The 22,517-nt window shown below is 43.7% G+C and overlaps 1 protein-coding gene across 2 annotated transcripts in view; it reads left to right on the top strand.

The window, feature by feature from the left end:
• Positions 1–22,517, top strand: part of UBE4B (ubiquitination factor E4B) — a 126,082-nt gene that overhangs the window by 99,477 nt on the left and 4,088 nt on the right. For both annotated transcript variants that reach the window (XM_008568820.1, XM_008568821.1), the window contains 5 exons: positions 264–499; positions 5,825–5,951; positions 10,425–10,569; positions 14,542–14,676; positions 17,714–17,905. In XM_008568820.1, the coding sequence (XP_008567042.1) occupies positions 264–499; positions 5,825–5,951; positions 10,425–10,569; positions 14,542–14,676; positions 17,714–17,905 (835 nt within the window). The remainder of the gene's footprint in view (positions 1–263; positions 500–5,824; positions 5,952–10,424; positions 10,570–14,541; positions 14,677–17,713; positions 17,906–22,517) is intronic.

The following is a 22,517-nucleotide window of genomic DNA, read 5'->3' as shown; positions in this document are numbered from 1 at the left end:
ATTTATCTGATTTCATTATAGCTTTGGTTTATTTTTTAAAGCATAATCAGTTAATATAATATGCTATAGCCAATAAACACATTTGGTTTTAAATCTGTCTAGTTATGATATAGTCACTTTAAGCTCAACAAGCTAGAAGGAATTCAGTATCTTTGCTCCTAGACCTCTTTATCCCTTATCCCCTTCCCCACTAAATGACATCAGACTTCACCCCAGTTGAGTTTCTCAGAGATTTATTTCTTGCTCTTCTTGCCTCGGTTCAGATACTCTCCTCAGGTGCTCTATGAGCCCTGCACTCAGGATATTGTGATGTTCCTTGTTGTGATGTTGTGCAACCAGAACTACATCCGAAATCCATATCTGGTGGCCAAACTGGTAGAAGTCATGTTTATGACCAACCCTGCTGTTCAGCCACGAACCCAGAAGTTTTTTGAAATGATTGAGAACCATCCTCTCTCCACCAAGTTGTTGGTACCTTCCCTGATGAAGTTTTATACAGGTAGGTTCCAGCGTAGCACATGGAAGCCAGACTTAGGCTAAGTGTCTAAAGCCAGTGGACAAAGTCACTGTAAACCTGTTACCTAATATCTTGACACCCACATACAAGCATGAGCTATTAATGCACAGCCAGCAGAGCATGGACTGTTTTCCCCTAACCAGGGGAAATATTACACTGACCTTGCCTACGTGCTGGTCTCTGGTGGTTCAGCAGCATCCGTTGAGAGTCAGATGCTTAGCATTGAGATTCAATTGGTGACAACAGCACAAGTTGCTGTTTCTGTCTGAGCAAAATTACATAGTTCACCTTGGCTTTGAACTTACAGCATTAGTTTTGTAACAGTACAACCCAGAGTTTCCAAAGTGTGAGTAAAACTAGAAAGTTTGTTAAAAATGCTTATTTTTGAACCCCACTCAAACCAGTGGGATCAGGATTTCTGGGGGCCTCTGGGAGTTTGAGGATTCCTCTGTGTTCACAGTCATTTTCTCTGTCAGCTGAGACCTGCTCTTGCTCATTTTGGGCCTGTGCTGTCATCTCTTTTCACTTCTGAGGGTTTCAAGCATCTCTCAACCAGCTTTCTTTGTCACTATTGTTTTGTGGCATCTGATAAGAGTTCCTCTCCTTCCTCAGCCTATTTCGTATCCTCTTAAATCTAAAGCAAGCACGGGGCCCTTTGAAGTTTTGTTAACATCCTTACTTTGGCAATAGCAGAGAACACTCCTGGTTGTAAAAGGCCCCTTTTTGGTTAAAAATCCTTCGCTTTCTTCTCTTAGCCCTGATGGGGGACAAGTACAGGTCATTCAAGTACAAGTGTGCATTACACACATATAGGACAGGAGCTCGTGTGGCGCGCTGCACATAGCAGGTTTGGTGGGATTGAAAATCATTCAGCCTTTCTCAAATGATGAGGTACCACTTTTCACCCATCAGATTTATTTTTTGAACGAAAATACCCAGTGCTAACATGATTGTAGAGAGATTAAGTAACCGGCAAAAGCCAATTTAATCTACCCTATAACCAGTGTGCAGAATTAGTGCAGTGAAGCTTTCATGAGAATGAAAATGGGTAAAGCCTTCCTAGAAGGTGGTTTGTCAGTCCACTCCAAAAGCCTTAGAATTTTTTACCTCCTTTTTATCAGTCAAGATGCAGTTAGGAAAACAGAAACATACCAGTTATTTTAATAGAGAATTTAATACAAGGAACTGGTCAGATAAGTACTGGAAGACTGAAAAGGAACAAGAAAAGAACACCGTGGCAACCCAGAATAAAGGTGCAGGAAGCAGCCACCATCTATCCCTACGGCTGGGGGAGACAAGGAAGAGTCTGGGGTTATTAGAACCCAGCTGCCTGGATGAGGAGCTAGGACCTCTGAGGAAGGACATTGGTGCTGGTGTCTCTGAGGGTGTGCCAGGTTGCTAGTTCTGGGGATACGAGACAAAGCTGGAACCTGGAACCACCTGCTACTGCTGGGATGGAGACCAGCAGGAATGGCGAGGAGGACCAAATCCCTAGTCGCTCCTTCAATTGTCCAGGTCTCTCACAGCGCCCCCTATCGGCGAACCTAACAGAGAGTCCGCTAGCAAAGGAAAAAAATCGGCTGAGTCCCAGCCCCAAAATCACTAAGCCAAGCATAAAGAGAGACAACAGCTAAATAACCAGCATGCACTCTGATGTGTAAACTTAATTTCTAGTAATTTATTCTATGGAAATAATTATAAATGTCTGTAAATGTGTCTGATGATATTCACCACAGCATTATTTATAATGCAGTGTCGTGAAATAATAAAAACAACCTAAATTTCTGCCAATTATAGTTTATCAGTACAGTGGACCTATATGAGCCATGAACAGTAATGTGTTATTTACATTAAGTGGTTAAGTAACAAACAGTAAGGAAAATGTCACATAATGAAATAATATGTCCACATTTTCGGTATACAAAGATATAGAAAAATGTGAGAAGGACGTACACCAAAATATTAAGTGACTTGGTTATTTTTGAATGATAGAATTATGAATAGTTTTATTTATTTTTCTTTTTTTATTATCTGAGTTGTTTAATTTTTCTACAGTAAACGTGTATTGTTAGTAGTAAAAACAAGAACATTTTACTTAAATGTGTTTTGTACTCAGTGCCCTGGGCTTGTCATGTGGCTTCAGGATAAAGCGTGTGTGCACGCACATGCATGTACACTCATGTTCACCCATGTGCAGCAGGGCTGGGCCTTTTGCTTATGAAACCAGTGGTGTGTCTGGCGGAGTGCCACTGGTAACGTTCCAGGAGCTGGTGAGTGAGTGGCTGCTGTTCTCTCTTTCCCCTCTGCCATAGAGCAGTGTGCCCTCTGGCCTGGACCACCTCTGTGGTACTAATAATAATAATACTAATAATAGTCACCACTCATCAAGTACTCACTAATCCTTCCACTTAATCCACACAGCAGTCCTAAAGATGGGTACTATAAATATCTCCATTGTACAAATGAGGAAACTGAAGCTTAGAAGGGTCGAGAAGCTTGCTGACGGTCAGCAGCTAGTGTGTGGCAGCACCTTCAGCAGCTGCACTTGAGCACAGGTGCTCCTGACTGCTGTGCTGTTCTTCCTACAGTTACCAGGGGAGTGACAAGACAGCCCTATTGTGGGGCATCACAGACACTCCCGCAAGTGTCCGTCAACCTCATGTTAAGACCTGCTGATGAGGTCCTGACCCCTGAACGTGTCTCACTCTCAGACATGAATCAGAGTCACCATATACAAGCTCCTCTTACACCACAGAGACAGTATTCTAGCTTAGAAAATGCTTAAGCTCAAGTTTTGTTTGAAAAATACAATTAAGTTTCAAAATAAGAGTACATTGTTTTGTATCACAGCAGCCAGTTCCTTAAGGAACAGCTCTCAGAAATGGGAGAACACTGATAAGCAAGATTTACTTCAATACCGTTCTCTTCCCCAAAACCGATCGAATCGGCAAGGCCAGCATTAACCAAATAGATTCAGTCACTAAGTCATCAAGTATTTATCATGTGTGAAGATGCCAACTTCCTGCCATCATGGGTCAGACATTCTAGAATGTTGGAAGATGGACACTGGACAGATAAGTAAGAGACTTCGAGACAGTGAACGTGTGAGCAGGGCACAGAACTGCTCTAAGAAGCCTTGTCAGGGAAGGTCTCCAAGGAGATGACATTGGAGTGATGCTGAAAATGAGACAAGCGACCTCTCTCTCCCTTTCTCCGCCATCGTGGCGTGTGCAGCGGCTTCCCTTCCTCGCCGTGTCTTCTCACAAGACTTTCAGGATCGAGCAATTGCTGGCCAAGAAACAAAAGCAAAATCGGCCCATTCCCCAGTGGATTCAGATGAAAACTGGTAATAAAATCAGGTACAACTCCAAGAGGAGACATTGGAGAAGAACCAAGCTGGGTCTGTGATGAATTGCACATGAGATGGCACACATATTTACCAGTTAATCAATGTCACTGTCATTTTACTGTATCAAGCTGAAAATGTGGACATGTGGACATGTTTTATTAGGGAAATTCTTTGTTTCTATGCTCTGCACAAGTGGATTGATTTTCTAATAAATATCTGGAACCTTTTGTTTGAAAAAAAAAAAAATGGAAAGAAAATGAGACAAGCATGAGCCACGAGAGGATCTCGGCTTCAGTGTGGCAGAGAAAGGGGACAACAGTACAAAGGCCTTGAGGCCTAGGCAGCTTAATGAATCAAGAAAGAAGGCAGCAGGGAGACCTGCGTGGTGTGCAGGTCCACAGGGGTCTTGTTTATTTAAGGCCTGCTGGAACTAGGACTTGGGATTAGAATTTGGGCTGACATGATTTTGAGGGAACATGAGGCGTGAATAAGAACAAATGTTGGGAGAGCTGTATGTCGTTGTGTAACACGTTAGAGTAGTTACTTAGCCTCTGCTATGTTCAGAGTACAGTGCAGGTAGTATGTGCAGTTTTAGGTGATGGGGGCACAATGTCAGCCCCTGGTGTCTTTCTCTTGTGGGCTGTGCTTAAATCTCCAAACTGTACTTCACTCTTTTATACAATTAATAAAATGACAGTTCATCTTAATGAATATACATAAGTATTTTCAGATCTTTTTATGAAAGGTAAATTATCTTGTTCCTTTCATTTTTAAATAACTATTTTTTGGTCACAAAAAAAAATTGTGTTCTTTGGGAAATACAGAAAATATCAAGAAGAAAATAAAAATCATTGATAATCTCTGCACTCAGAGAAAATCTGTTAGCATTTTGCTCTGTATTTTTTCAATCAGTTTATATTTAAATATGATTGGACTCAAACTGTATTTTGTTTGGTAATCTGTGATTTTTCACTTAACATGTCACAAATTCTTTTTGTGTTCTCTGTTGGGCATTTGGATTATTTGTATTTTTTCTCTAACATAGTTAATAGTTAAGCGAGTGTCCTTGGAGATCAGTGGTTGAACGTGTCTGTGCGTTTTCTTGCGTAGGACTGGTGGGTCATAGCGATGGGCATAGTGACGGCTTGTGGCACATGTAGCCGGGTTGTCGTTAGAGAGACTGCATCACCATTCATTCTCCTGAGCACACAGAGTGTGCCTGTTTCCCCACATTCTCACCCACACTCAGTATTGTCATTTTTGTAATGTTTGCCAATTTGATGGGTTAAAAATGGTAACTTATGTTAATTTTTAATCTCTTTCATAAGCTTTATGGTCATCCCCTGACAGTTTTTCCTCTTTTTAAAGTTGTCATGAATTCTGGAATTTCTCATGCTTACGCTATTTACCATTTGGGTAACCAAGTCTGATTTTTGTTCCATTTTAATAGGTATAGGAATGTTGATCATTGGTAAATAAGTAATGCTATGTGGGGGCTTCACTCTACTTTTCTCTACTTTAGTGCATGTTTAATACAAAAGTATTTAAAATAATAGACATATTTAATAGGTACGTGGCCCTCAAAATTTAACCCAATTTTTTTTCTGCTAAGGATGCCCATTTGAAGTGCTGTGGCATTTCTATAAATAATAAAATTGGGGAAGGTATGATAAGTCACCTTTTGGTCACTGGTGAGTCAATGCTATCCTAATGGTGCCAATTTTCCCAGGCCCATTCCTTTTGGTATTGTATTATTACCAGACCTTTATTGTGAAACTTTTGTCTTTAAAGCTAGCTCATAATTTCTCTTCTCCCTTTTGTGCGAGATGTAGGCGAAATTTTACCAGATCTCTGACTTTGCAGATTTATATTCACTCAGTATCATTGTCGCAGCAATAACCGCATTAGGAAAGGTAAGAGAGTACATCTCCCTCAGTCCCTTTGTCTTTCTTCTTTAGATGTTGAGCATACTGGAGCTACCAGCGAGTTCTATGACAAGTTCACAATTCGCTATCACATTAGCACCATTTTTAAAAGCCTTTGGCAAAACATCGCTCACCATGGCACCTTTATGGAGGAGTTCAAGTGAGTATTGGGCCCCTCATCTCACAGCTTGCTCTCTTGCAAATTGCAGGTGGGACCGCAGCTTAAAAAGCCCTCACGGCTGGGTTCTTGTTGACTGCTTGCTTAGTCTCAGCCTCCTTTAAGTTTACCACATACTGCTACATGTTGGCGGGGTTACCTAACAGTCTGTGCTTGCAAAGTATTGCTAAATTTTAGGTTTGTCCAGATACTTTGGGGCTGGGATACATGAAGAAAGATTCTATAAATATGCTGAGATGATGTGCTAACGTGCTTTTTGGTGTTTCTGTGATTACAGTATTAAGTGAAGTCAGAACAACTGAAACGAGATCTCAGTGTTCTTGAATATGAAATCAAGCTTTAGAATTAGAAACGTCAGGATGACTTTAGATTTAGAAGCAGTTAGGTTTGGGTGCTCATTTCAAGTATCATTCCTTGTAGTAAAGCCCTAAATCTTAACTAAAGACTTTTCATATACCTACCTGATATTTCAGTGACTGCTTAAACCTGGACATTAGTAACTCCATCTAAATTATCTGTCAGTGCTTTAAAAAGAAAGAAAGATGAAAATGTTGAACTCTTGAGTTATTTCTCAGACAAAATTTTTTTTTTTTTTTTTGTCTTTTTTCCGTGTCCGGCAACGGATCGCAACCCTCAGTGCTGCCCCCGTACCGGACCGGGGACCGGCAACGGGATTGCAAACCTCGGCGTTGCTCCCGCGCCTGGCTCAGCCAGTGAGCGGGAACCTGTCTGTACGTGGGATCCGAACCCTCGGGCGGGAGCGCCGCCGCGCTTCCCAAGCGGCGCACTATCCAGTGCACCACTGGGCCGGCCCCTCTCAGACAAAATTTTATTCCATCTACTTGGATCTTTTTGCAACCCATGTTAGCTATCACTTGTATTAGTCCATTTCTGTTGTTTATAACAAAATATCTGGAACTGGGCAATTTGTAAGAAAATGAAATTTATTGCTCACAGTTTCTAAGGCTGGGAAATTCAAAGTCCAGGGAACACATTTGATGAAGTTCTTGGTGGTGACAACAGTGACGGCAGGGTATCACATTGCAAAAACGGCAGAGCAGAGAGAGTAACCTCCTCATTCACTCTCCTTTTAAAGCCCTCCAAACCATGCCCGTGACCACCATTTTTAATCCATTCGTATGGCATGGTCCTGTAATCTAATCACCTCTTCAAAGCCCCACCTTTCAATTACCATAATAGGATTTTGCACCCTGTTAACAGTTACAGTGGGGATTAAGCTTCCAATAAATGAACCTTGGGGGACATAATTCAAGCTTCAGTGAGTTTTGGGGGGACGTAATTCAACACTACATTCTGCCCCTGGCCCCCCAAAACTCATGTCCTTTTTACATGCAAGTACATTCATTTCATCCCCAAAGTCTTAACTTGTTTCATCTCAGAAGTCCGAAGTTCAAAGTCATATCTGTGAAATCAATACATGTGATCTACTTCCTAGATACAGTGGTGGGACAAACATATTCACATTCCAAAAGGGAGAAATAGGCCAAAAGAATAGGTCCCAAACAAGTCCCAAACCCAGCAGGGCAGGTGTTAAATCTCAAAACTGGCAGATCAGGTACCTTGACTCCATGTTTGACATCCCCTGCACGCTGGTGTGGGGGTTGGGTCCCCAAGTTCTTGGGCAGCTCTGCTTCTATGGCTTTCCTTGTCTCAGGCCATACTTCAGCTCTCCCAGGCTGGTGTTGCACGCTGGTAGCTCCACAATTCTGGGGTCTCCATGGCAGTCCCACTCTCATGGCTCCACTAGGCATGGCACTGGTGGGGTTTCTCTGTTGCAACTCCAACCCCACATTTACACTCAGCATTGCTCTAGCAAAGGCTCTATGCGGTGATTCAGCCCCTGTCACAGATCTCTTCCTGGGCCCCCAGACTTTTCCATATATCCTTTGAAATCGAGGCAGAGGCTCCCAAGCCTTCACAGCTCTGGCATTCTGAGAACCTGCAGACAAAAAACCATGCGGACACCACCAAGGCTTCCAGCTTGTATTTTCCAAAGCCAAGGGTCCAACCACACCTGGGGCCAATTTAGCCACAGCTGGAGAAGCCAAAACAACTGGGGTGCTGGTGCTAGAAGCAGCTTCCCAAGGTGGTTCTGGGCAGCGAGCCCATGGAGGGCGCCTCAGGCCTGTTCCCCAAGATCATTCTGTCTCCCTAGGCCTTTGGGCCTGAAATGGAAGGGTTGCCCCAGAGGCTTCTGCAATGCCTTCAGGGCCTTTTTTCTCCTCCTGAAAATCCCTTTCTTTTGTACTGATCTTAGCACCATCACATTTTCCTTCTGAAAATGTTCTCTGCTTCTCTATCATATGACCAGGCTGTAAATTTTCCAAACCTTTATGCTCTGCTTCCCTTTTAAATTCTGGCTTTATGTTGTAGCCTTGCCGACATAACTAAGCATAGGCTTAACAAGTGGCCATGCGAATTCCTGAATGCTTTGCTGCTTAGAAATTTCTTCCACCAAATACTCTGGTTCACAGTTCCTAAGTTCCAACTTCCACAAAGTCCTAGGGAACAGACAGAATGCAGCCAGGTTCCTTGCCAGTTCACAGCAAGGGTGGTCTTTGCCCCACTTTCCAATAAGTTACTTCTCATTTACATCTGAGACCTCCTTAGAATGGTCTTTACTCCACATTTCCATAAGCATTCTGGTCACCACTATTTAACCAGTCTCTAAAACATTCCAAACATTCCCTGGTTTTCTTGTCTTCTAAACTTCCACCAGCACCTAGGCTTTTTCTAGCCCATTCCCCCAAATTCCTCCAGCCTCTCCTCAGCACCCAATTCCAAAGCCACTTCCACATTTTTAAGTATTTGTTATAAGCAACACCCTACTTCTCTGGTACCAATTTTCTGTATTAGTCTGTTTCTGTTGCTTATAACAAAATACACAGAATAGGGTATTTTGTAGGAAGACAAAATTCATTGCTTAGTGTCTGAGGCTGGAAAGTCCAAAGTCCAGGGAACACATTTGATGAAGTCCTTGGTGGTGACAGCAGTGACAACAGGGTATCACACTGAGAAAATGGCAGAGCGAGAGCAGAGAGAAACCTCATTCACTCTCCTTTAAAAGCCCTCCAAAACACACCCATGACCACCACTTTTAATCCATTCACTATGGTGTGGTCCTGTAATCTAACCACTTCTTCAAGGCCCCACCTTTCAATTACCATAATAGGATTTTGCATCCTTTTAACAGTTAGTGGGGATTAAGCTTCCAATAAATGAATCTTGGGGGACACAATTCAAGCTTCAGTGAGTTTTGGGGGGACATAATTAAATCCACTACACTTGTTAACTGAGTTACTAGTCAATAATATACGAGGGTACTTCAAAAAGTTCATGGTAAAATAGAATAAGAAGATAATATGAGTCTTTCCAGGAAGTTTTTGAAGTCCCCTCGCATGTACCACCAGTGGTGTAACCATTTGTTAGTTGGCTTTCTGTGGAGTAAACTCTGTTAACTCTGTTTCCATCTGTGTTCAGAATTCTGTTCTAACAAAAGCTTAGCATGAGTTTAGGCGACCAGGCAGGCCCATGGCTTGATCTGTGTGGTGCCAGTTGGGAGTCCATGGCCCTGAACTTGCCATGGCCCTGAGGTGGGGGCCTCCTGTCTTCCTTCACAGGAGCCTCTTCCCTGGGCGTGGGCTTGCCACCCCTGACTGCACACGTGTGGGTCCTGGAGTCTTGCTTCTCTTCCCTCTTCTCTCTACTAATCTGGCAGTACAGACTCTAACAGAGGAAGGCCCAGCTATCTCAGGTCACCCGCAGGTCCCTTCATTATAGCATGATCTGTAGAACAGTTTCTTAGATTGGAAGCTTCAAGTTCTATAAAGTAAGTTAATATCCTACTTTACCAATGTACAGATTCCGGTTTTTCTTCAATGTGTCTTTAGGAAATAACTATCAGTAGTTCTCTTGTCTCTCACATGTGGGTAATTATTTGTGCTTTCTTTATATCTTGGTGAGTGTAAGCCTATTTCCTTTTATAGTCTGGAAGAGTGTTTTCTCTACGTGAAAACATTGAGAGAATGAGCCAGGGATGTGCTGGTAAACTTGCTGCTGGGGGATGTGGGGGTAGTCAGCATTTGCAGGTTTTCCATGGTGTGAATACTTCCACTGTTGTCAAATTTAAGCTGCCAAGGGAATCAGCTCACAAAATTCTGGAATATTTAGCAATCAGCTCTCATGAGCCATGCAAGGTAGCTCCAACACACCACTGGAATGAGCTTATCACAATTAATGTAAAGGAATCACTCAGTCTAAAGAGAGACTTGGTAGTCCTGAGCTCCATGGTCCGTGCCTGCATTGTGCCGAGGCAGGCAGTCTGAGGGGTGGGATGGCTGGCACTCTGGGTGGAGGCTGGTTTTCTCTGGGATGTGCTGTGGCATTTTGCTCGGGGGAGATGTATGACCATGTACGCTGTGATTGCCTTTTCAGTTCGGGGAAGCAGTTTGTTCGCTATATAAACATGCTGATAAATGACACAACGTTTTTGCTTGATGAAAGTCTGGAGTCTCTGAAGCGCATCCACGAAGTGCAAGAGGAGATGAAGAACCGGGAGCAGTGGGAGCAGCTGCCCCGGGTGAGGGCGCGGGCCGGCGCGGGGCTGCGTGGCAGGCGGGCGAGCTCTGCCGCGGGCTGCGTCTGTGCCTGACGGCGTTCGTCCCGCAGACTGGTCACGGGGTTCCTACCTGTGGGCTTCCGTGAAGTCGTATCCTAGGTTCGGGATAGGAAAAAACTTAAACAGTTGATCTGAAGCTAAGAAGTGAGAAGTCTTTCAAATGTATCCTGAAAAACTCCTCTGCCTTTTTAATTTTAAAGGGCTTTTTTGGAGAAGAGGTCTTATTGTCTGAACATATTAAGATTTGTGAAAGAATTTGATTTGTTCATATGATCTTCTCTAGACAACTGTGTGAATCACTCAGGATCCCAGTGGGGCTTTTTTCTTTCGGTTGATCTTGGTTTTCATATCCAGTTCATAATGGAAAAGAGGCCTGGTTTGCCAGGTTCCACAAGACATTCGTGCAGTGCCAGTGACGGCGTATTGCCTTTTCCCGGCCTGTATTGTGTTCATTAAGATGGTGCCTTAGTCAGTTATTAGGCCCTTGACAGCTGCTAGTGACTTCATATATTGGTTAGTTCTGTCCCTGGTATTGTCAAGCTCAGAATCAGAACTGCTTTCCAAAAGGTTCTCATGTCAAAGTGGGGAGGACTGCTTTTTCTTTGCTGGTAGCAGCATTCTTGCAATGAAATATTGTTCAGGTTCTAATGTGGAGTCAAAAAATATCTGAAACATAGGACATTGAAGCACATTTAGGGAATGTTTTCATTCCAAGTATTCCTGCAGCTTTAATGAGAGTGTTACATCTTGCTCTACCAACGTGCTTAAACTACAGAAACATAAACCTTACACGGGGCTTTGTCCAGAGTCCTTGAATGCTGGGTTTCCCCTGTGTCTGTGCCCCACGCTCCTGGAGCCCCTCTGAGTGTATTCTGGAGCTAATGCAGTGGTGGTCATCTTTTTTCTTGGCACTGTACTGGCACCCACTGGCAGCCATCCTACCCGCTACCCTCATGTTCATTTCTGAACACACCTTCTGCTGTTTTGCTCCTGTGCCCTAAAACCTCCTGCCGCTACTCACTCGCTCAGGATGGAGTCAGCCCGGGCCTGATGCTCTGTGCCTCCCCAGTGCAGCTCTGAGAGATCCTTCCAGGTTCACCTCCTGTTGCGGTCGGTTGGCACCAATCTGGACCAGCCTCCGGGCCTCCCAGAACGTGCTGGGGAAACATAAGGCACAGTTAAAAGGGCCCCAACTTTGGCATCCAGGGTGACGTGAGTGTGAGAATTGGCACTGCCACTCACTAGAAGTTTCTTCATCTGTTTCCTCATCCATGAATCAGAGGGAACACGCGCCTTGCAGGAGCTCTGTGAGGAGGGAGGCTGGACGATGGGAAGGACATAGCTCAGGACCGACCCAGGTGCTCAGCATGTGCAGCTCACGCTGGGTCATTCGCCTGGAGACACTCCTGTTCAGAGTGCTCTTCTTTCCGTTTTTATGTGTTAAAATCCTCCCCATGCTTTGGGTAGGGTCCTGTCCATGTGCTCCCTCCTGGTTGGCCTTCTCCAGTGTGGCCGTTGCACCCACTTTATGCTACTCACGGTGCTTGTCGTGGGGCCCTCTTGTGTGGTAGATGTTGGGGTGCAGGTTTATGGCACATTCTCTTGTTCACCATCAGTCCCTGATAGCATCTGTTTGAGAGACAACTGAACAGATACTATTGATTTTTCTGTGTTAATGGATGAAAAAAGGCACAAATAATCCCTAACAGTGGCTATTTTAGAAATAATTTTTATTTGACTTTGAAGTCACTTTCTACCTGCCACCGCCCTGGTGGACTCCAGCGCTCAGTCCTTGGGCTTCTCTTTTTCCTTCCATGCTTGCCCCCCAGGCTAGCATTTCTCAGTGAGGGTGCTAGTTGGAGTTTTGGTATAATAATAACTCTTTATGATGAGAAACTGCCCCATACTTTGTAGGGCATTTAGCATCTCTTGTTCCCACCCGTTTAATGCCGGTGACTTGCCCGCATACCCCCCAGTTGTCAGGTACCCAGAAACACTCCCACTCATAACCTGATGCCCCTAGTTGAAGATCATCTGCTAACTGACCTTATCTGTTCTGAGGCTTTAAATATCTATATTCTAAAGGCTCCAAAATGTACCTCCCCAGCTCAGATCTCTACAGATCCAGACCTGTATAATCAGTGTTGACATGCCTGGCTACCTGATGGCCTAACAGGTGTCTCAAACTCAACTTGTCCAAAACTGAACCCTCAATGTTGCCCTCCAAATGTCCCCTCTGAGTCTGCCAAATCTCAATAAATGGCAGCTTTGTTCTATCCATTGCTCAGGCTCCATACTTTGGAGTTAACTTTGATTCCTCTCTCTCTCTCTCTCAACAAATGCCCCTAGGCTCTATCTTAAAATATATCTGTTATCTGACCTCTTCCCACCACTTCCAGGCCACTGGGGTCCCTTCCCTGGATTACTACAGTAGCCCACTGTTTGGTCTCCCAGCCTCCATCCTGCCTGTGTCCATACCAGAGGGACGCTGGTGAAATCTTATTCTCCCATTGTCACTATGCTGCTCAAAGCACTTCCGGCCTTCCCTTCTCAGAGTCAGATCCAAAGCTGTGGGTGTGGCCTGCAGGGTGCTGCGGGATCAGGCACCACCACACCTTTCTGCCCTCGTCTTCCACCCTGCCCCCTCCACCCACTCTGCCCCCACCACTCTGGCCTCCTTGCCCTTCCACTGACATGCAAGGGCCTTTGCACCTGCTGTTCCCTCTACCTGGACCGCTGTTCCCCAGGTTCATGCAAACTCACTTCCTCCAGCTGTCCACTTAGATGTTACCTCCTCAGAGAGGCCTTCCCTGACCCCAACATCCCTGTTTCTCTCCCCTTACCCTGCTTCACTTTTCGTCATCACTGTCAGACTTACTGTGTATCTCTTTGGGTATTTGTTTATTGCTTGTCTCCCTAACGGAATCTCAGCTCCATGCATGTAGGGAGCTTTGTGGTCCTGTTCTGCACTCCATCTCCAGTGCCTCTTTAGGTCTGGCCTGTAGAAGGGCCTGGGTGATATTTACTGATAAATGACTGAGACACACAGACACACATGTAGGTAGGTCATGCCTGGCTGTTCTTGTGTCTTTCCTGATGCAGCCGTTCTTTCAATAGGCTCATTCCCGACCAGGGAGCAGAGGGGTGGGCCACCCAGCATCGCTGCAGAATCTCCTGCAGGCCCAAGCTGAAACCCCTGGAGGGGACTCACTTGGCAACTCCAGCTATTCCAGCTGTCTCTTCTTGTCCCCAAAAGAAAAGACCTCTAGGCAGTCGTAGGAACTTAAAGCTTTGCTGATGAGTCTGTATTTTATCTATCTCGGAGCCTTCAGTGCTGCACCTGATCTTACCCAGGAGTCACAGCCTGTAGCAGAATTGAGGCAGGAGGACGGTGCCAGAGGCAAACATAACGACAGTTGTGAGGGATGGCAGCCTGACAGTGTGGAAGGACAAAATTCGAAAAGCTGAGCAATTTATACGCTCCTGGTGTAGGCGTGGAACCAACAGGCCCCAGTACCATAGCACAGCACGTCTCATGTCTTTAAAGTAACGACTAAGTGAAGTTGTCATTAAGAGCAATGAACTGCCCGTTATTAGCACCAATGTTTATCAGGTCTGAATATGTTAGATTCATTCATCTCATCCTACGTAGAAGTTGATGGTGACTTCTTTTATCATTGAGGAAACTGAGGCTCATGGGAATTAAAATAATACGCCATGGTCACCTGACTCCAGGTCCTAAAGAGTTCTGATGCTGACAGGAGTAAACTTCAGTTAACTGGAAAGTTCACTGGTGGGTTCTTATGTCATTCCCTAAGTCTGTTGGCTTTATTGCACACTTTCCCAGTTGTGAGCTGACTGTTTTTCCTTCGTGCTCAGCGTTGTGGTGAGCTGCTGAGCAGTACTGAGATTTATCTGGCGTCTTTTTCCTAGGATCAGCAGCAGGCCCGTCAGTCCCAGCTTGCTCAGGATGAGCGGGTTTCACGCTCTTATCTCGCCCTGGCGACCGAAACCGTGGACATGTTCCATATCCTCACCAAGCAGGTCCAGAAGCCGTTCCTCAGACCAGTGAGTAGAAACTGGAGGCTGTTCGTTTGGCCTCCTGGACTCCACATTCAGACTGTACTACTTATAACTTTATACAGTTGTTGAAATCTTGGAAATTTTAGTATCACAGCCACTGATAAGTGAAATTCTGTTACTGATTTTGTTCCCAATTATGTTAGTTGATACACACAGTATTCTATTGATAGACTGCTGTGAAAATGTCTAATGTCACTATGTAGTCTGCAAACAGTCACTTCCAAGATGACTTAATTCACTTTTTGCTTAGATAGGACATTAAATTATTAACATTGATGTTATAACATTTTTATCATTATTGATTTCTATATTTATAGGAAAAGTATAAGGTAGCATCAATTGGAAATTGTAGTATATTAAGTAGAATATTTGATAACATGTACAGTCTTCGGTGTTCATAGGTGCAACTTTGTTACACTCAAGAAGCTGAAGGTTAATGACAGCCATAATTAGGGTTCATGGTAGATCAAAGGTAGTCAAAATGTTTGGCCTTGGGCCGGCCCAGTGGCACACTGGAGAGTGCGCTGCTTGGGAGCGCAGCGGCGCTACCGCCGAGGGTTCAGATCCCATGTGGAGACCGGTTCCCGCTCACTGGCTGAGCGTGGTGCGGGCACAACACCGAGGGTTGCGATCCCGTTGCCGGTCCCTGGTATGGGCGCGACACTGAGGGTTGCGATCCCGTTACTGGTCAGTAAAAAAGACAAAAAAAGGAAAAAAAAAATGTTTGGCCTTGACATGATTAATAAGACCTGGGTCCTGTTTCTGAAATTGAAACTGAGCAACATAACTGTTTTGACCACACCCAAGTGTTGAAGCTGAGAAGTGTTATGACGAGGCCAGGATAGGGTGGGAGGAAGGCGAGAAAGGGACCTGAGTTTGCGTGGTTATTCACCTGTATGGAGACAAGTTTATTTTACAATGGAATATCCCTTTACTGCATATTTCCTCTGACGTGTGTACTCACTCTCACTTCTGTCACGTGATTCATGGTGTCATCTCCAGTAGAGGCATTATTGCCACACCTGGACCTGTGTGCAACTCAAAGCATCTCATATTTTTAAAGTAACGATGACTAAGTACAAGTTGTCATTAAGAGAAATCAACTGCCCTTTATTAGCACCAAGAGAAATGAACTGCCCTCGAGATGAATCTCTTCCTCTCGTTCCCCTTTCCATCCCATGGCTCTTCATAAACAGATTTCAGTGCAAGGGCAGTGGAATGTGAGACAAAACAGAGCTCACCATTCAGACACTTACTTCCCTTAAAGGAATTCCCAAAATGCAATTACTTTTAACATTTTCTACAATGGCTAGATGGTAAATAGTTTAAAGGCATTGTGGGCTACATGGTCTCTGTGGCAACTACTCACTTCTGCTGTTGCAGCTAGAAAGCAGTCACAGACAAAACGTAACAAATAAGCATGGCTGTATTCCAATGAAATTTTACTTGCAAAAAGAGGCATTGGGTTGGAATTGATCCACAGATAGTATTTTGCCAACCCCTGCACTAGATAGACCATGTCTTATCTTTTGTTCACTGACTCTAGCAGTGGTACTATTTGACTGTTAGCAAGTAGGAAACTGTAATGAATTATTTGAGACTGAACTATCATAAAGCCTGCTCTTAGTTCTGCATTCTTCATTTTGTAGAGGAAATTACTGAGAGCTAAGCCTAATATTCTCATGTCAGTTACAGTTAATTTTTTGCAAGGCCTGCTCATCAGCCCAAGCCATCTCTATACCTCGGCCTGTCCTTTTCCCCTGGTCTTGCACCCAGCCCTGCTTTGATGTTTCCATTTCCTTTGCTATGCTGTTTTTGCCAATTTACTGGCTGGCTCAAAACTCTCCTACTTCAAAAGAAAATTATATCACTCACTCCTTCATTTCACAACTTCTCACCAGTTAGATACAGGAGTACTTTGTGCAAAAGCAGATTCTTGAAAATCTGAGTAGAAGTTGAAGTTATAAATCCAATCATTACATCTCTTGAAAACCTTATTACCCAAAGGGAAGCTTTTGTGGCTCCCTTTTTATGGTCAGTGTTTAATACTCTCTAATCTAAGCCAGATTTTTCTATTTCAGCAAAAATACTTTAAGCAAAAATTTTTTTTTGCTTAAAGCAGTATATGCCCAACTGTGGCGGACACTGTCAACTTGTGGGGTTATTGCTTATTATTTTATAATTATTTTCTAGTTGTTTCATTTAAGCTTACTTTATCTCACTAGCTAGATTTTCAACTATTCAAGACATACATTTTATCTTTCTTTTTTTTTTTTTTTTTTTTCCTTTTTGTCTTTTTTCGTGACCGGTAACGGGATCACAACCCTTAGTGTCGCACCCGTACCACGACTGGCAACGGGATCGCAACCCTCGGTGTCGTGCCCGCACCGTGCTCAACCAGTGAGCAGACCGGTCTGTATTATGGGATCCAAACCCTCGGCGGGAGCGCCGCCACACTCCCAAGCACCGCACTCTACCAAGTGCGCCACCGGGCCGGCCCCATTTTATCTTTCTTTTGCATTTCTTCTCTCTCTGTATCTGATAAATAAATAAGAATGGCACACACTGCCTGAACCGTCAGGAACTCTTGAAATTTATGGAAAAATAATGCATGAAATGATAGCTAGAAGAGCAGACTCAGAAACTTTTGCGACTTGTATGATGATGGAATTATGAATAATTTCCCCTCTTTCACCTGTTTCTCAATGAATTTGGAGAAAGAATTGTTTTTAGAATTAAAAGCACGAGTTTAAAGAAAAGATTGGCCTTTCGTTGGCATTTATAAATATCCCATCAGCCTTCAACATTCCATTAAGTATTAGAATTATCAGATAAGAAATGGGGAGTAAAGAAAAGTTTGAATATAATGCTGTCCATCTTCAGTTTATGATACGGAGCACATATAAGGGATTGTTTGAAGATTAATCCAGCCAATTCCTATTGTTCCACTGAACTGAGAGTTTCTGGTCCTTCTCACTTGTCTCAGCAGCATGAATTGTCCTATTATCCTGTGATTTCCTAGGAACTTGGACCCCGATTGGCTGCAATGCTGAACTTTAATCTTCAGCAACTCTGTGGCCCCAAGTGCCGTGACCTGAAAGTTGAAAATCCTGAGAAATACGGCTTTGAACCAAAGAAGCTATTGGACCAACTGACAGATATTTACTTGCAGCTGGACTGTGCTCGATTCGCTAAGGCCATTGCTGACGATCAGGTCAGTGCCAGGGGGGTGAGGCCCTTTCACAGGGAGTCTGGGGTTCAGGCTGCTGACCTGGGCAGTGTGAGTTTGCCTCTCTGTGGCTTCAGCAGCAGATGCTGTGCAATTACATATCCACCCACCCTGGGTTTTCCCTCCTCGAAATGAAGGAAGATGATACTTTTCAAATTGTGGTTTGAGAAGTTTTTAGTGTGTAAATGGAAATAATGTCCCCAGTGGCAGGGGGATTTGTCTGGTGTTGATGGAGATGAACTGGTGGTTTTCCTTTGGGCGCAAAGAGCAGATTTGGCTCCCTGATCCTTTTCCAGCTGAGTTCTTACTGTGTCTTGCTAAGGGCCTTACTCAACAAACCAATACATTCCCAAAAGAACCCGATTTTCTCAGGGAATCCAAATCTTCGTCCTAAGTCTGCTGCTGTAGTGCTGTCGTTACTTTCGTGGTCTTCCGGGTTTAAAGCCTCCTGTGGTTATCTTTACGTTCTTCCCTCTCCTTTATTCCTGTGTCCCCGGGGTCAGGTGTCTCGTGCCCTTCATTTCCACAGTCTCCAGTTCAGTCCTAGCTGTCTCTGCCCGTGTGATTTTCTAGGAATCTCACCAAGGGCTTCCCCTCCTTGTCTGGTCTTCAGCATCATAATAGCCAGGGCTTATTAACCTGTACACGTCCTAACCACTTCTCATACTTTCACGCATTTAATCCTCACAAAATCCGATGGTGCTGATTCTCTTAAATCCCTCATTTTAAAATGAGGAAACTGAGGCACAGAGAGGTTACATATCTTGCTTAGGGTCACAGAGTTAGTGTCTGGTAGAGGCAGGGTTCAGTGTCCAGGCAGCCTGGGCCTGAGCCCATATTCTCAACCTCTCTGCTCCCCACTTGAAATGCCCAGAAAGCGCCATGCTTGTTTCTGTGTCTCTATCTTTGTTCACACTACTTATCTAAGTATTACTCGTGTCTCAGGGTGACCATCAGTAAGTGTTCTAAAAGGTTCTTTACCCGTGTCTTATCCAAAGGAATAATGTTAAAGTAAAAGAATTGTAGGTACTTTGTACAAATTTACAGATTCTTTTTTTTTTGTGGCTGGCCAGTACAGGGATTTGAACCCTTGACCTTGGTGTTACAAGGCCATAATCTAACCAGCTGAGCTAACTGGCCAGCTCCAAAACAGCAGCTTTATTGAGCTATGATTCACACATGTAGGTGCTTTCTGATATAAGCAAGGGAAGTGGTCTTGACAAAGGACCTGCAATGGAAAAAAATACATGTCTAAAGCATTTCCATAAGTAGTAGTGATGAATGAGGAGGTTAGGAAACTATAGTTATTTGGGGGAAATGTTAAAATATGTACGGTTTTTCTAGCCTACTACTGTATAATACTGCACATATTTAGAAATGGAGGGTAAGTGGTAGTCTGTAGTGAGGGACAGAAAACAGAAGTGCTCACCTGTCAAGGTGGGGCCGTACATTCCCCTGGAGCTGGGGATCTGCAGCCCAGCAGGAGGGCAGAGTGTGAAAAGTCCCCAGTGGCTCTTCCAATTGCACTGTAGGGAGCTTTGGAAGTTATTTAGCCTGCTCCCTCTTCTCCTGGTCGGTCTTGCTGTGGCTGCAACAGGAAATGTAACTCAAGAAGCTAATGTAACACAAATAAAGTTTGTGTACTCTTAGAGGAGTACAGCACACCCAGTGAGATGGTGAAAACCAAGTGGGTGACAAAGGAGTGTTCAAGCTGCCTTTCCTTGGTGACCAACAGAATGTCCCAGAATGTCCACACTACCTGGTAATGCCTGCGGATTGTGGTGGCACCTGTCTTGAGTCTTAGCAGTTTCTGCACAGTGGCACACAGGTCTCCTTGAATGTCTAAATAGCCTTGTTCTTCCAGACCCATGAAGCAAACATCGAGCATTTTCTGTTAACAGCATTTTCCAGTAAAAAATAAAGAGTCCATCTGAAGCCATGCCTCTCCCATGCCGTCTTTCCTAAGTTGATAGCTCCTTCCTCACCTGTCAGTGACACATGCAGAGAAAAACATTCAGAGTGGGGCTTTTACTTCATTTTCCAGTGTGGTGTTTGTGCTAATTATTGGGCATTTTCTGTTTGTATTGGCCATAAGCTGATTAGGGGCCTACCTGCATGATTGTTTTAGAAGAAGCTTTTGGGGGCTAGAAGGGTGGAAGGCTAGAAAGCACCAGAGGAGGGTAGAAGAATTTCATTTCTCCTTTGGAAGCAGCAGTTTTGGTTTGGTTTGGTATGTCCTGTTTTCCTGGGAAGAAAAAGGAAGAAAAAAAATGACAGCTCTGCAGGGAAAGAAACTGAGAGGCTTCTCTCCCTACGGACCAAGAGTAGGCTGAAGACAAGTGTCCAGGAGCAGGACAAAAAGGCGCTAGCATGAAGAGCCACTGAGCTTTACACTCACAGACCTGGGGGGAGAGCCCCACATCACAACACAACAGTCGGTCCCCGGAGCTGAGAGAACCCAGGATAGGGATATCTAGAGTGACTCTCCAGGTGGCATTGATGGCCCATCTGATTGTGCTTTTACAGGCAGACTCCAGTCCCACAGACAGACTGCACATCCGGCATTCGTGGAGCATTTTCTGTTAACAGCGTTTTCCATTAAAAAATAAAGAGCCCATCTGAAGCCACACCTCTCCCATGCTGTCTTTCCTAAGTTAATAGCTCCCTCCTCTAACCTGCCAGAATATTGTCTGCGTCTCACAGTTTAGTACTTAATTTTCTTGTTTAATTTTTTCTCTTTTTTTTTATTGAAGTGAAATACACGTAACATAAAATTAACCATTTTAAAGTACACAACTTAGGGGCTGGCCGGTTAGCTCAGTTGGTTAGAGCATGGTGTTGTAACACCAAAGTCAAGGGTTCGGATCCCTGTACAGGCCAGCTACCAACAAAAATAAAAACTGTACAATTTGGTGGCATGTAGTACATTCACAGTGTTGTGCAACCATCACTTCTGTCTAGTTTCAAAACATTTTTATCACCCCAAAAGGAAACCTGATACCCATTAAGCAGTCACTGTCTATTTCTCCTTTGCCCCAGCCACTGGCAACCACTAATCTGTCTCTATTTTGTGTATTTTTGGATTTACCTACTTACCTATTCTGGATATTTCATGTAAATGGATTCATGAAATGTGTAACCTTTTGTGTCTGGCTTCTTTCGTTTAGCATGATGGTTTGAGGCTCATCTATGTTGTAGAATGTGTCATTACTTCATTCCTTTTTATGGCTGAATAATATTTCATTATATTTATCTACCATGATTTGTTTATGCATTCATCCATGGGTGGAAATTTGAGTTGTTTCCACCTTTTCGCTATCGTGGATAGTGCTGCTATGAACATTCATGTAAAAGTATTTGTTGAAGACCAGTGTTCAGTTCTTTTCGGTATATACTTAGGAGTGGAATTACTGGATCATATGTTAATTTCATGTTTAACTTTTTGAGGGATCGCCAACTTTTTCCAAAGCCACCATTTGGACATTCCCACCAGCAACATACAAGGATTCAAATTTCTCCACATCCTCCCCAACACTTGTTAATTTTCTGTTTATTTGTTTATTTAATAGCCATCCTAGTGGGAGTGAGGTGGTATTTCATTGTGGTTTTGATTTGCATTTCCCTAATGACAAAGAGTGTTAAACATCTTTCCATTTCCTTGCTAGCCATTCATATATTTTCTAGGAAAAAAATGTCTATTTAAGTCCTTTGCCCATTTTATAATTGGGTTGTTTGTGTTTCTATTTTTGTGTTGTAAGAGTTTTTTATATATTCTGACTACTAAACCCTTACATGATTTGCAAATATTCCCATGTTTAGCTTTGTAACCACTCTGTAAGATCCTTCAGGTCAGAAACAACATCTATGCGGCTTCTCGGACGCCTACCACACCAAACTTGAAGAAATAAGTATTTGGTTGATTCATTGCTGCTGCTGCTGAGGCTGACTGAATGCCATGTCCCCTTATTACAAATAACCTTTAATTTCTGATAATGCTCACTACACCGCTGCATCTTAGAAACTGACTTACAAGCAAGCACAAGTCAATTGGTTAAACTTGTCATCTTCTGAGAAATAGAGCGGGTGACGTTTTATGAGGTTAACAAATGGGCTAAGAATCAGCTACTTGTTACAAAGAGAAGTTCGCGGTGAAATAGTGTCTGTAGCAGTGCCCACACCAACCTTCAGTACTTCTCTGTGCGTTTTTGCTCTTCCTACATTTTACTATAATCTTTCAGCCATTTATCTTCTGTGGCTTTACCTGGCTCAAAAGAAGTAAGCACTGAATTCAGTATTATTGAGTTAATGTAATGATTTAGCTTCAGAAAACTGTAGCTGAGGCTCTCTGAGCTTTTCAGGGTTCTCGAAGATGGCCTGTAGGATTATTGCGAGGCCCAACCACCCTGCTACCACTTCACCGTTTTCTGTGTTTTCCCCTTGGTTGCATGGTTAACAAGGGGCGTGGGTGTGCATAGAGAGACGGAGCGAGTGTGTGCACTTATTTAGAAACTGAAGTTAAAAAAAGAAAGAAGAAAGGTTGGGGAATTTCAATCCAGTGCTCTAAAAGAACACAAGTATTGAGATGAATTCCTGCTCT

Source organism: Galeopterus variegatus, unplaced genomic scaffold (assembly GCF_000696425.1).
Source record: "Galeopterus variegatus unplaced genomic scaffold, G_variegatus-3.0.2 Scaffold445, whole genome shotgun sequence".
Classification (NCBI taxonomy): Eukaryota; Metazoa; Chordata; class Mammalia; order Dermoptera; family Cynocephalidae; genus Galeopterus; species Galeopterus variegatus.
This window is presented reverse-complemented; position numbering and strand designations above follow the sequence as displayed.